We start from the raw sequence: 15,653 nt of genomic DNA, 5'->3' as shown, positions 1-15,653 counted from the left end.
CCTCATAGCTGTATATCTGCAGAGTGGGATCATCTAAGGCACTGCTGGCTCTGGCTGCTAGAGTCAGTAGAGTTTGAGTGAGATTTGGTGATATCACTAGTGTTCTGCTCATTGTCCTCCTTGCTGGAGGCTCTGACATAAGGAAGTAAATCCCTGCCTCCACCAAGATGGCCGTCTTTACACAGAGAAACAGTGCAGAACAAGGCATGGTAAGTCAGTAATAGGGAAAGGATCATCTGCAGGGAGACTACATGCAATACTAGTGACTAGTCCTTTACTCTTTGCCTACCTTTTTGGGCACAACTTCCAGAGTTCAGTTCCTCGTTAATTCTTGACCCAAATGTTAAAATAATGATTTAACATAGATATATCATGAATTTTTTTGCTGTTCTGTCTCTTACGAGACAAGGTATAAGTAGCACCACATTGCTAAGTATTTTCTAAGTATAATTATGAGGTCTAACTTGTTCTCTCCTCCCCTCCAGCCGATTCTACAACAGCTAGGAAGGAGACGGGTGTTTCATATTCGCAGCTCATCTCTTCTCTGAGCCTTTTCCATAGACTTGCAATGGCAAGAGGAATGCAGTGGTGGTGGTGGTGGGGGGGCAGTCTCTGCACTGTTCTTGCTGTTGCTTGTCTGTGGAAAGTGCTCAGATGCCAGACAAGCAGCCATTATGAAGCCTTCCTTGCTGTTGTCTGGTTGGCCACAGCAGGGTGGCGGTGTGGGGGGGGGGGGGGTGGAAGCAGGTCAGGTCGGACCTCATAGCTAGACTTAGAAAGCACTTACCAACAAGAGACAAATAACTACGTAATAGATTTTCTTTAAAGCACAACTTCAGCCAAGAGATATTTTCTTAAGCTAGCCATAGACAGTTCAAATCTCTGCTGAACCGGCCGAGATTTCAACCATGTCAGGACAGCTTGATTGTACCCAAGTTGATCGATTGACCAAATTGGGTACAACCAGCATGTCAGATTTTTCATGCAATTATTGCCAGCGGCTATAGCCACTGGCAATAATCACTGCGTGTTCTTCCCAGCTGGGATGGCTCCCCCCTGCCTGGAGAACACAATAGCTATGCAGGAGGGATTATCCCATTAAGACTGACTGTGTTGATGGGGGAATCAAGTAGTGATTTTTTTTCCTGGAACCCATGGTTGCAGGGAAGAAAGTCGCTCCATCTATGATCTGGCTTTAATTTTTAATAGAATTCAGCCCTCCAGCATCCACCTAAAATAGAAGCATTGATTTAGCCTGCACTGAGCCTTTCACAGCATAATGTTTCTTATCCCCATCATTTCATTTAGATTATATACATTTAGACCTGGATATTATTTTCACTAATTCACTTTGCATATAACCTCATTTATTGTTGTGGTTATTGGATCAATAAACATTTGTGCAATGCGGTGACAATGGCAATAACATCTCTTCTGTACCAACTTTATACCGGTTTTACCACCAACCATATTGTGCTATCAGAATATTTAGGTTGCCAGGCAACTCAGTTTATACTTTTCATAATATCACACTATATAGGCATTACATAAGGATCTCTGCATCAATAAGTGAGATATCACTTAAGATTTTGTATAAACACATTTATCTAGTGCTGTAAACAAGCTCAGCTTAAAATCCTGTACGATACATTAATGTTGTGATTACAGAAGCAGATGAGTTAAAGCAGAAGAGTTGCTGGTGGCTTGTATTATGATGCCTATATGTGTGCATGTGTAATTGTTCTCATACACTTCCAATATGCAACTCCAGGCAAAAAAAAAAAAAAAACACACACACACAAATTATCATAGCGCTGTATTCATTAATGCAGAAAAGGGCTTGTTACCCCAACATATCATATTCCTGATATGCGTCTGCTGTACCATGTACTTGTATAAGAAAATATCCTGTTCTCTTTGTATTGCTTCCTTTATGTGAAATCCCTGATGTTCCTGCCAGTCCCCCTGCTTTCCTATTAAAAACTTACCACACTAGGTAGGAAAGCACATGGTGGTCAGTTCTCTAGCTTTGCTGGAAACTCGGTGTGCCCTTCTCCAATGATCAGACTTGTCCTGGCATGCCCCCCCCCCTCCAGCACAGCCATTCACTGGAAAGCTTGGTGTGCTGCTGCTTCGAACCCCCCCCCCCCCAAAAAAAAAAGACACAAACATGTTTTGCCTTTCGTTTCTATTTTAAACTAAATGAGTTGTTTTACAAGTAGTGATGAGCTTCGTGTTCGAGTTGAACCTAAGTTGCCTGTTTGCCCATCAGTGGCTGACGTCACTGATGGCGCTGGTGACGTCAGAGCCCTATGAAAAAGCTGTCAAACTCAGATAGAAGTTAGTTAGGCAGAGAGAGTCTTAGGTTAATCTGCTGGCTCAGTGGCTAGTAGAATAACAGGATAGCAAATGAGAGGCTGGGGGTTCGAATACCCTGGCCAGCAAGTGATGAATATTAATTATGGATTTTAATTAAAACCTTTTAATTGTCCCCGTCCCTTCTGACGTGACATCAGTAATTTATTCACTGCACCTGAGCAGTGGATTATGGGGCGTTGGTGACATCAGAGCCCTATAAAAAAGCTGTCAAACTCAGATAGAAGTTAGTTAGGCAGAGAGAGTCTTAGGTTAATCAGCTGGCTCAGTGGCATTGCTGGTAGAATAATGGGCTTGCAAGTTAGAGGCCATGGGTTTGAATCTCCTCTAGCCAGTGGGTGATTAATAGTCACATTTAAGCCTTTAAAATGAGGACTTGTGATTGTTCGTATGTTTGCTAGAATATTTCCACGGTTTGAGATTTTGGTGGGAACCGATCAGAGGGGTGTTCGGCTCATCACTATTTACAAGCTGATTGTTTGCAATCACTCTAATTATATTTTTGATCGCAAACCATAGGGTTGATTTACTAAACATGGAGAGTGCAAAATCTGGTGCATTTATGCGTGGTTGCCAATCAGCTTCTAACAATTGCTTGTTTAATTAAGCTCTGTGAAAAAAAAACTGGAAGCTGATTGGTTTCTATGCAGAGCTGCACTAGATTTTCTACTTTCTAGTTTTGTTAAATTAACCCCAATAGCTGGAATTGACATGGTATGGTATCAAACTCTTACAGTCCCTGTACAGCAGACCGCAAAGGAGTGGGGAGAAACAGGGAGCCAATCGGGTGTTCTGCAGTCATAGAGTATGCTGATAGGGGAAGAGAGCAGAGTGCTAGTGAAATGAGCTAATCTGCTGCTTCTCCTTTCACTACCCAGTCATAGATTGGGAGTGGGACAAGACCAGTAAGTGTTACTGAATTCCATGAGAAAATAATCAGCTCTCCTTCCCTGCCCGAAAGGTTTGTGCAAATTTCAGGACTGAATTGACAGAAATACAAATGTTTAGAAAGTAAAAAAAACTCCCTTATATGTGTTTTAACTGTGTATTTAGCTATTAACCTGGAGTTAGGCTTCGAAGAATAAGCTCACCTTTTAAAAAAATACTATATGCACATATGTTTGCAGGTAAAAAAATATGCAATTATTATTTGTTTTCTAGAAGCCTTCAGAGCATTGCACTCACGATTAGTATATCACGGGTGCAATGTCAGGTTCCTGCAAGCACTGCCCATACCTCTGCACAAGGTTTCTGTTTAAAGGCTGTAGGAAGTGTCAACCACTAGAGCGCTCATCAGTGCCCTCATAGTTCATTGAGAAATATCAGTTGTATGCTGCAGTGGAAGACAGGACTTGTAGTTCATTCATTCAAAGAACTCTATGAATGAATGACCACGTGTGCAGGGAGAAGGTCCCCTGTCCAATGTCATGGGGTGTATGGTCTAAATTCTGGTGTAACATATAACATGTTACTAAAAGTGAACTTATCCTTTAACCACTTGCTGACCGCCGCAAGTACATATACTGCGGCGGTCAGCCCCTCACAGGCAAAGTGACGTATCGGTACATCACTAGCCTGTGAGGCTATGGGGAGCGAGCGCGCGCCGCCAGTTGCGCGCTCCCGCTCGGTCACGGACCCCCCCGCTCGTGTGCCCGGCGGACCCGATGTCCGTCGGGCACTCGCGATTGTCCGTTAGAGCGGGAGAAAGGCAGGCGGCTAATGTAAACAAACCGCCTGTCATTCTCCCCTGTGTAAGAATAGTGATCATACGGTTCTCCTAAGTAGGACCGTTGATCACTGTTCTTGCACCTCAAGCCACAGCCAATCACAGTTAGAAACACGCCCCTAGGGACACACTTAACCCCTCCCTCTCAAAAAAAGTTAACCCCTTTACTGCCAGTGTCATTTTACAGTAACAGTGCATATGTATAGCACTGATTACTGTAGCAATGTCACTGGTAACCCCAAAAGTGTCAAAAATGTCAGTCAAGGGTCCGATCTGTCCGCCAAAATGTCGCAGTCCCGCAAAAAAAAAATTGTAGATCGCCGCCATTACGCGTAAAAAAAAAACAACAAAAATGACAAAAATCTTTCCCTTAGTTAGTAAATGCAATAACTTTTGCGCAAACCAATCAAAATACGCTTTTTGCAATTTTTTTTACCAAATATATGTAGCAGAAAACAAATTGGCCTAAAATGTTAAAAAATTTAGATTTTTACATTTTTTTGGGGGGAATTTCATATAAAAAATATTGTTATTTTTGCAAAATTGACGCTCTTTTTTTGTTTATAGCGCATGAGCAAAAAATCGCACAAGTGATCAAATACGACCAAAAGAAAGCTCTGTTTGTGTGAAAAAAAGGACGTCAAATTTGTTTAGGTACAGCGTCGCACGACTGCGCAATTGTCTATTAAAGTCACGCGGTGCCGAATCGCAAAGTAGGCCCTGGTCAGGAAGGGGGTAAAATCTTCCGGGGCTGAAGTGGTTAAAGAGAGCCTACAAGTCCCTAAACAAATCAGTTTCCTGTAATTAAGAAGTAGTATGACTCATGTCCTCTACCTTTGCTACCTTACCTCAGTGCAGCAGCCTCTATCAGTTTCTTTGTCAGTTGACACTTCCAGAAGTGTCAGTTGACTGTGTCATCTCCCTCCAACCCCTACAACACTGATAAGTCCTGTACTGACATAAGGGTTAGAGGAAGGAACCAAAGCAGGACACAACCCTGGAGCACACAGATATCCAACATTCCTGGGAGTGTCCAATCCTGAAGAGATTAATGGTGGGAATGTTAATAAACATGGGCCAGCACAGAGGTGGGCATACTACCTTCAAATCAGAAAGCGACCCAAAACCTTTTTTGTCAATTGGATGCTGAAAAGGAAAATGGGAAAATTGTCCACCAGGGACATTTAAAAATAAATAAAAATGTTGCTTTTTACTAAAAAAATGTAGGACTTGAATGAGGACTGCAAAAATGTGACAAAGTTTATAACCCTTGTCCAACCTATCCAAAGCTGAAATATTTTGGATAGAGATACACTTTAAAGCAAAAGTTAAATGCACTAATGATGTGTCACAAGTCGGAAAAACTACCTTTATTGCAGAAATATTCCACATCTTCACAGGTCATATTCTCCGGCTCAAACTCCGAAATAAAACTTTCTTCTAGAGGAAAATCTTCTTTAGAGACAATGTCATTCTCCTCGGACAAACAGTCTTCCTCTTCATCCTCTATAGCATCCTCCAGGGGACCTAAAAATACAGTTTATACAGTTCAGATCTGCAAAGTGCATGAATAGCAATATCACCATTTTAATGGCCAACAAACCTCAAATATAACAACTCCAAATACAATAGATTTATATATCAGTAGCATTTATCATAATGCAAGACACACTTTAGAAATATAATTGGATAGAGAAGCAGCCAGATAGCATGTAGTAGGTCTTTTTCGTTCAATCCAATACAAATCAATATTAAAACCCCAGTAACGTTTTGCACTTTTTTTTCTCTTTATTGTTCTGTGCCACCACCACAGGCCATGACCTACCACAGGTACCCATGCCTCTCCTTGTCCTGCTTAACCCTGGCACAAGAGGAGTAAGAAAAGTCATCTCATCAGCTCAGCCTCTATCATGTATGTGACATTTTTGTGACTAATTTTTGCTTGGAAATGTTTTAGAATACTTTATTTCTTTCTGTGAAAATGCTGCTTCCTTCTGAAAATGCTGCTTCCTAACAGCCACATGCCTCACATCTGTTCTCACAAAGACTTATTATGTAGAGGGAAAAAAGGAGCCATGACAAACTATAGCCCTGTACACATGGGCCGAATGTTGGGAGACATCGACCGGTTAAATAAAAAACAGCCAACATTTGGCCCATGTGTATGTCAGTCGGTCCGACAGAAGCTGGCCGTTCCGCTGGCTTCTGTCAAATGAGCATGCTGGAAAACCAGCAGCCCACCGACTCCCAATCAGCGCTCTCAGCCAATGACAGAGAGGGCTGATCGGAGTGTTCTGGCGGGTAGGGGGATGTTGTCCTCCTGTCAGAGCACAACAGCTCAGTGGGGGAGATCGCTGTTTGCTCATCAGATCGTTGGACAGCGGCATCGACCGGAGCTGACAGTTTTTTGTTTTTTTTTCGTTTAACCCGCCGGGTTAAATGAAAAAAAAAAAAAACTGTTCGCGTGTATCAGGCTTTAGTCTGTTACTACACTGGATGGCTGGTCTCAGACGATCTTGGAGGTGAAGATGCTGGATGTGGAGGTCCTGAGCTGGTGTGGTTACTTGTGGTCTACGGTTGTGAGGCCGGTTAGATGTATTGCCAAATTCTCTGAAACACCTTTGGAGATGGCTTATGGTAGAGAAATGAACATTCAACTCACGGGCAACAGCTCTGGTGGACATTCCTGCAGTCAGCATGCCAATTGCACGCTCCCTCAAAACTTGCGCCATCTGTGGCATTGTGCTGTGTGATAAAACTGCACCTTTTAGAGTGGCCTTTTATTGTGGCCAGCCTAAGGCACACCTGTGCAATAATCATGCTGTCTAATCAGCATCTTGATATGCCACACCAGTGAGGTGGATGGATTATCTTGGCAAAGGAGAAGTGCCCACTAACACAGATTTAGACAGATTTGTGAACAATATTTGAGAGAAATAGGCCTTTTTGTGTACATAGAAAAAGTCTTAGATCTTTGAGTTCAGCTCATGAAAAATGGGGGCAAAAACAAAAGTGTTGCGTTTATAATTTTGTTCAGTGTATGTGCTGATTACTAAGGCACTGGGTCTAACTCTGGTTCCTATTGGACTCTACTTTATATGCATTCACCAAAATATCGGTATCGGTAATAAAAAAACGATATCGGTCGATCACTACTTTATAGGCTTCAAACACATGGCCCACAGCAGATAGTGTGTGTTCGGAGCATACACCCCTTCGTGTAGGGGTGCCTTATGCAACCCCCAGGGCATAAGCACATGCAAGCGTCTTCTAATTCATCTCAATGGGTAGATGTAGGCAGCGGCAGTGTGTCCTAGGAGAGTGATTACACAGGCTCTGCCGACTGTACGGCTTCTATAAGGTCTTGTGTATATTGCAGACTCCCTGCACAGCTGCTGTAATGGGAATTAAGGTAGAACTATGATAATGGAGGTTGTTAGTACTTAGTACTATGCCAATCTCACTGCTTACTGCTTAAGAAATAAAGGAAACCTGTGCTGACACTTGTAATATGAGCAATGGGAGCACTATGTTTCTCTCAGCAAAGGTTTATTTTTATTTTTACATCATTTGTGCGATAATTCAGGCCACCTGTAGGCTTATGGTGACCATCGTCCTGTCCTTCCACTAACAATCTGTCTTTGATTTACTAAAGGTAAATAGGCTGTTTACTTTGCAAGGAATTTTCTCTTAGTGAATAATGTGAAGTTCTGCTGACTTCCATCAGCCAATCATTTTCTGGCAAAAATAGCAGTTTTTATTTTTATTTTCCATTTTCCCTTTTTGCATGAGCTTCTGCATTATATTCAAAGTGAATTTGCACAACCCTCACTAGGTTAAATGAAAATTCTCTTGCAAAAGTGAACAGCGGCAGAGCCTGTGTAATCACTCTCCTAGGACACACTGCCGCTGCCTACATCTACCCATTGAGATGAATTAGAAGACGCTTGCATGTGCTTATGCCCTGGGGGTTGCATAAGGCACCCCTACACGAAGGGGTGTATTCTCCGAACACACACTATCTGCTGTGGGCCATGTGTTTGAAGCCTATAAAGTAGTGATCGACCGATATCGTTTTTTTATTACCGATACCGATATTTTGGTGATATTTTGGTGGTGTCTTTAATAAAACAACCAAATTGTGATATCTGTAGAGGTCCCCTGGCCAACCATTGTAAGTGAAAAAAAACTGTAATTATGAATGGATCATCCCTAAAGTTTACTCTTGTTTCCTGGAGATAAGGCCAGTACCTGGTGCGGTTTTTCACCACATAAACATGCACGTTCTACAACAATGGTCATACATGTTTATGAAAAGATTGCTCTTAAAAAATGAAGCTTTTTTTTATGTCTCCTATAATCTTAAATTCTGTGAAGGGCTTGTTATCACACAAGGTTATTTTGGCTAATTAAAAGGGACAAAAATACCAGTGTATAGATGGGTAGGGGCAATAAATGACACTGATTGTAAAATTAGGATCACAAATTTACAAATTATTCAAAGATAAAAAATTGCTGGGGGGGAGGGGGGTTGGGGATTTAATACAGATTAGAGGCCAGAAAGCACCTCAATAAAACATGTAAACTTTGTAAAAGATTCAGGTTCACTGCCTTTATCCTTCTCAATTCTCTGAAATCAGCCAGGTGCCAAGGCCCTGGAGTCTTTCTCCACTACAATCCACCAATCAAATAACTGGGCCACACATCGAAGACATTCATTTCCAGCCAGGATTTATTGCAGTAGCAGCACACCAATCCATGTCTTCTGTGCTGTCATTGCAATAAACCTTGGCTAAAGTTGAATATCTTTGGTGTAAGGCCAAATATTTGGATGACGCTTAAAGTGGACCTTTTAGTTCTATACAAGTCCATATGAATAAGTTCCTGACATGTCACAACACACAGCAAACAATATCAATTAAAAAAAAAAAAAAAACTCCACCTTTAGCATTAAAAAGCCATCCAGAGGCTGAAATGATGTTATCAGTCTGCTGCCGGCAGGAGGAAGCATTTCCTTAGTCTCCTATTCCCCACTGATTAGACTCCAACATTGTAACTTTGTACCTTTGTCTCAGAGAGTAAATGGATGATGGATGATGACTGAACAAATATATCGCAAACCTTCTGGACAGAAACGCAATAGGAGCATTGTCAGAGGGAATACTGTGACCTCTGTTAGCGATAATAAATAATTGTAATTTTTTTACGTATATTCACATTACCCCTTGGAGCCTAGGCCTTTTTCTGACATATGTTGCTTAAAATCAGTATTTTTTGCAAGAAAATTACCCCCAAACATTATATATATATATATATATATATATATATATATTAGCAGAGACCAAGAAAATAAAATGGCGATTGTTGCCATAATTTATGTCACACGGTATTTGCGCAACGGTCTTTCAAATACAGTTTTTTGGGAAGAAATACATTTTCCTGGATTTTAAAAGGAAACAAAACAGTAAAGTTACCCCAATTTTTTTGTATAATGTGAAAGATGATGTTACGCCGAATAGATACCTAACATGTCATGCTTTAAAATTGCGCACACACGTGGAATAGCGACACATTTCGGTACTTAAAAAATCTCTATAGGTGACGCTTTAAAAGATGTTAACGGTTACCTATTTAGAGTTACAGAGGAGTTCTTGTGCTCACACTCTAACAATCGTGGCGATACCTCACATGTGTGGTTTGGACACTGTTTTCATATGTGGGGGCGACTTGCGTATGCATTCGCTTCTGCGCGTGAGCACCGAGGGATGGGGCGATTTACATTTATTTTCTCAATTATTTTATTTTATTTCTTTTATTTTTACACTATTCATTTAACAAAAAAAAATGTTTTATCACATTTATTGCTGTCACAAGGAATGTAAACATCCCTTGTGACAGTAAAAGGCAGTGACAGGTTCTCTTTATGGAGGGATCTGGGGTCTAAATGACCCCAAACCCCTCCTCTGCACTTAAAAGCATTCAAAACGCCAAGTTTGGCTGTTTTAAATGCTGTCATTTTTTTTTTTTTAAATCTGACACCTATAAGGCTTCAGTACCCGGGAGTGATGTCATGACATCGCTTATGGATCTTTACATCAGAGACTCAATCATAGCCGAAGTCGGCTTTGCTCGGTCTTTGACCAGCCAGTGGACGTGCTCCCAGTAAGATGGTAGACCCGGGCGAGCAGCGGAAGGCGGGTGAGGGTCAGCTCCTTGTAATGGCAGCCGAGCGGCTGCAAAGCCACATTTGTTGTTATTACAAGAAAGCCGACCATCGGCTCTAAATACCGGTATCGGGGTGCCTCTAGCTGCAGGCATCACCCCGGTACAACCCCCTAAAGCCGAGGCTGCATATTTGCGTTCCATCGGCGGTAAGGGGTTACGATTCATGCATCTACCACACCGTTCTAAACTTCCACTGCAGCAAAAACAATTGGGCGCTGGTCTTGGAGCCTATCCACTAGCAAAAAGAAGTGGATGGACATCGATAACGTCACAAGGCTCAGTAAGGTTTTAGCCACTCAAGCATTTCAACTCGTCCCCGCCTGCAGATTGCCCCTCTCTGACATGTTTCACCTTTGCAGGTTTAAAGTGGATCTTCACTCTAAAAAAAAAAACGAATTATTAGAACCTGGCTCCAGCCCCCTCTCTCTCCCCCAATTAGATAACATTTTCATTTTTTTTAAGTGCTTTTGACTTTTTATGTTGCACTGCAGCACTTCCCCTTTCTCACCTAAGACAGAATGATGTTGCGCTCGATTCTATCTGTGCACAGATATCCCTTGCCCAGGCTTTAGGACCCGGCTGAGACCCTTGACACATCTGCGCTTGTGTAGTATTTCTATGCGCATGCATGAAGATGCACATAGTTATGGAGGTCTTGAATAGCTAGTAGCTGCACATGCAGAGGAAAACATGGCACGCGACATGCTAGGTACCAAAGGCTGGACAGAGCCCTTCAGAACATCTGCACAATTATGGCAGTGCTGGTGAGGGGGTGCTGGGCCAACGCTATGGAGGCTGAAGTTTCTCTTCCATAGAGATCGGATACCATTATATTCTATAACAATGTACAATGCGGCCTGCGTTTTATGTCCCATCCATGGTGCGGTGTAGAACCTGTGGTATATTAGGGAGCTGTCTACTAAATGTTACAGAGAGGTCATGTGGGTGGGATTTCCTCTTTTATTTTCTCTCTTTTTTTCACTTACCCATCTAGAGGAATAGTGCGCCACTTACTTTCACATTTTAAGACTATTCTTTTTCTTTTTTTGAGGCAGTAGTAAGGCCACACTACTGGTATTATAAAGAGGGCACTTAGATTTGATATAGAAAGAAAAAAGGTGCTCTGACTTACTAAGAATACTGGGTGATAAATTAAAAAGGTAAATCAATTAAACTTCCAATTCCACAAAAAGCAGACATTGCAGCAAATTTAATATTTTCATAATTTTTGATGCCATTAATATAGTCCTGTTGCACCAGGTCCTTCACTACAGTTATCCCTTCATGTATTATTAGTGCTTTAATGTAAGCTGAATTTGTTCGTTTCCTTTTTTTGCACCTTTAAAAGTGAACACCAACATTGTTATTACCTGAAAACGGAAACCATAATGATTAATCACCAACGGGTCTTTGTAATATTTAGCAGTATAGAGTTTATTAATCAACACAAAATTAAGCACCACAGTATGCAGTAACCAATGACAGCCATTCAAAATATCAAATTGAAGAAACTGCCCATTAGAATCTGTTCCCTAGGGATTTTTAATGTACATCACAGATATCTGTGCTTTGTTAAATAGGCTTGAATATTTTAACTATTTTAAAACAAAATTTGTAAAATCTATTTTCACTTATAAGCATTATATTTTTCTACCTACCTCTACGTCTAGTTTCCTCTGAAGACAGCGACTGATTAAAGGTAAGCTTAATTAAGCTTTGCTTTATGTCTGCTATCGACCAACAGGGCATATGCCTCAGGGATACTAATTTGAGGGAGTATTTTAAATAAATAATAAAAAAAAAAAACCACTGAAAAATCTTTTAACGAATAAATCGTATGCATAAACCAAGTCTGTTGAAGTACCCCAGTTACTGAACCAGGGATCGTGTGGGTATATACATATTGAGTAAATATTCCAGCATTACTGGGTATCTGGTATAAGGCAACACACAAAAAAGGGTACTTGGTAGACACACTGGGGGGAGATTTATTAAAACTAGTGCACACAGAATCTGGTGCAGCTGTGCATAGTAACCAACCAGCTTCTAAATTCAGCTTATTAAATTAGGCTTTGACAATACAACATAGAAGCTAATAGGCTACTATGCACAATTGCTCCAAATTCTGTGTGCACCAGTTTTAGTAAATTCCCCCCAAGGTCTCAGAAAGCACTTGCACAGAATACCATATAAAAACTAATAAAGTAGTAAATAAAGAGTTAAGAAGCTTTAAATTACCTGATAGTGAATGACTAGAAATTGCTAGATAATATCAGGTTGATATCAAGGTAGATCTAAACCTTTTTTTTTTTCAATAGATATTTTTTTTATATCATTTTTATTAATTTCAATTAATTTTACAAAACATTTTTTTAAATAGATCTAAACCGTAATGGTGATGAGTTTGCTAAAGCAAGTCACACATTTGTATTACAAAAAAATTGTTTTTTTAATCTAAAAAAATACTGTTCGCCTTTTTTGATCTCTTTTGCATCGCAGTGCTGCTGAGCTCCTCAGGAATCTTCCAGTTACTTCCTGTCTACATGCACTTGTTCCAGTATGGGCCGCATATCATTGCTCTCAATCAGCTTCCTGACGGACCATGCCAGAGCAAGATGTTATAGCAAAGACACTTGTAGTTACCACTAAAGGTGTAAGTGACAGGGTAACAATCAGGTGCACAATTAGGAAATAGTTGTCACCCTATATCAAGTAGTGTCTGAACATGGACCTTCATGGCAAGACCACAAGGTATTATTTTGATAAAAACAGTAAATTTAAAAATACAGAAAACAACTTTTAAAATGACAATAAAATATTAAAAACTTCAGCCTGGAAGGTTTTACCCCCTTAATGACCAGGCCATTTTTTGTGACATGGCACTGCTTTACTTTAACTGACAATTGCACTGTCGTGCGACACTGTACCCAAAAAAGTTATGTCCCTTTTTCCCCACAAATAGAGATTTCTTTTGGTGGTATTCGATTACCTCTGCGTTTTTTATTTTTTGTGCTATAAAAAAAAAACAACAATTTAAGAAAATAAAACAACATTTTTTATTTTATGCTATAAAACATACCCATAAAAAAAATGTAAAAAATCGATTTTTCTTCATCAGTTTAGGCCAATATGTATTCTGCTACATATTTTTGGCAGAAAAAATCCCAACAAGTGTATATTGATTGGTTTGCGCAAAAGTTATAGCGTCTACAAACTATGGAATATTTTTATGGAATTATTTTTAGTTATTTTTTCTACTAGTGTAGGCAGCGATCAATGAGTTTTAGCAGGACTGTGACATTGAGGCAGACAAATCGAACACTAAGTGATTCGTTTGACAATTTTGGAGACTAGTGACACTAATACAGTGATCAGTGCTAAAAATATGCACCGTCACTGTACTAATGACACTGGCAGGGAAGGGGTTAACATCAGGGGGCGATTAAAGGGTTAGATGTGTTCCCTGGGAGTGCTTTCTAAAGCCCCGTACACACGTACCGATCGTCGGCCGAACGATCGGCCGACTTTTGTCCAGGGCTGTCGGTGTCTGTTGAAAAGTGCAAAAGACTGCACAAGAATTTTGTCCGCCGACTACAGCCGACGGCAGAAGTGATGTCATGTAATGGTTAACTTTCCCTGTGTTTTACCTTTTCTGAGCATGCCCAGTCTTGCAAATCTGCGGTCTGTCGGCCGAAATCTGTACTGACTGGCGAACAATCGGCCGCTCTGGTGTCGGCATACAAAAATTTTAATGCTTGCATGACAGATTCTTTTCGGCCGAATGTGCGCTGTCGGCTGTCGGAGGCATCATACTAACAAGCCTACAATCGGCAGATCGGTCGTCGGCCGAAGCTTTTCGGCCGACGATCGGTACGTGTGTACGGGCCTTAACTGTGTAGGGAGATGCTTTAACTAGGGGAAGACAGAGATCTGTGTTCCTCGTTAGCAAAAACACAAGATCTCCATCTTGCCCTCTCACAGAATGGCGATCTGCTTTGTTTACATAGGCAGTCGGCCATTCTGCCTCTCTCCCGAACGATCGCGAGAAGAGGATAAAGTTTACATTTGATTTTGATTATTGTGATTGAGTTTAGATTTACGATCATTATTATAAAACTTACTAAAAAAATAGTTGTCCCTAGAAGTGCTTTGAGATTTTTCAGAAAACATGCAGGATTGGAGTTTTTTGTTGTATTGGATCCATGTATTTTAATTTTTTTTTTTTTTTTAATTACCGCAAACAAGCTGGAATAACACTTTAAGTCTTATCTGCTAAAACTAGCCTGCCACATAGTCTCCTGAAGCTCTACTTGGAAACCTTCTTAGCGATACCTAAGAAGAAAACTCTAAGACAGTTCTTCACAAGCAAGGCTCTTGTACATCCCACAGAGCACTTTAATGAAGGTTTGTTAGTTCAGTGGCCATTGCAAGACCACATAAGCCTTATGTAATTGAGCTTAACAGCAAGAATAAAAGTGCTATTTCTCTAGCTTCTAAAAATCTATTTTAACTGAGTTAAGTTCCTCCTGCAGCCACTCAGTCACTTTAACAGGAGTTGCATCAGGGGATCTTGTAGGATGGAAATATTTTTTTTATTAATTTTTCTCTTATCACCAGGAGAATGTTGCTTTTTTTCATTTACATTCCTAGCCTCCAGGTAGCAGAGTGGAGAATCATAGACTAGAAAATTTTGATTAATTTCTTTCCATGTGTTATGTTATTTCTTATATATAATTGATTTCTTTTGCTCGTAGCTGTACATCTATTTTATATCTGCACCTACTGCCTTCCTTCAATCAAGAAAGTTGAAGAAAATTACCTGAATTTTGTTAAGTTTATTAAAAAAAAAAAAAAAAAAGCGGCGCCTCTGTGAATATTTAAATTGTTAAGTTTATTAAAAAGAGCTCTGTGAATATTTAAATTGCGTTTTGAAATGCTAACGAAAGGAAGATATTACAGAATTTTAATAGTAGGTTCAATTTGACCCACCGACTTCGGCAGAAAGGGTCAAAAATTATTCAAATTGTTTCTTTACACTCAAAGACGGAAACCTTTGATATTTTTTTTAAATGGATTAATATTCTCCTCTGTTGGGTCTTTTGACACGGTGCTGTATGACAGTATTAATTCTACTGGTGTATAAATTTTTCAAAGACCTTGCTGCTTTCATTTTCACGTACACTCTTAACTTTTTTTTATCTTTGTTATTGTGAGAGAAGAAGCTTTTATTAAGACTTTTTGGCCTTCTTTTGAGTTGGCCAAAATGCATGTGACATTTTATAGAAAGTGCTACCTTCGTTTAAAATCTTCTATGACACAGATCCTT

At 40.2% G+C, this 15,653-nt stretch overlaps 1 protein-coding gene across 2 annotated transcripts in view; it reads right to left on the bottom strand.

Moving 5' to 3' along the window:
• Positions 1 to 15,653, bottom strand: part of ZFPM2 (zinc finger protein, FOG family member 2) — a 559,985-nt gene that overhangs the window by 442,076 nt on the left and 102,256 nt on the right. For both annotated transcript variants that reach the window (XM_082257925.1, XM_082257924.1), the window contains exon 2: positions 5,471 to 5,629. In XM_082257925.1, the coding sequence (XP_082114051.1) occupies positions 5,471 to 5,629 (159 nt within the window). The remainder of the gene's footprint in view (positions 1 to 5,470; positions 5,630 to 15,653) is intronic.

Source organism: Pelophylax lessonae (assembly GCF_965119305.1).
Source record: "Pelophylax lessonae genome assembly, chromosome: 5".
NCBI classification, from domain to species: Eukaryota; Metazoa; Chordata; class Amphibia; order Anura; family Ranidae; genus Pelophylax; species Pelophylax lessonae.
Note: the sequence above shows the minus strand (reverse complement) of the source record. Positions and strands in the feature narration are given on the sequence as shown.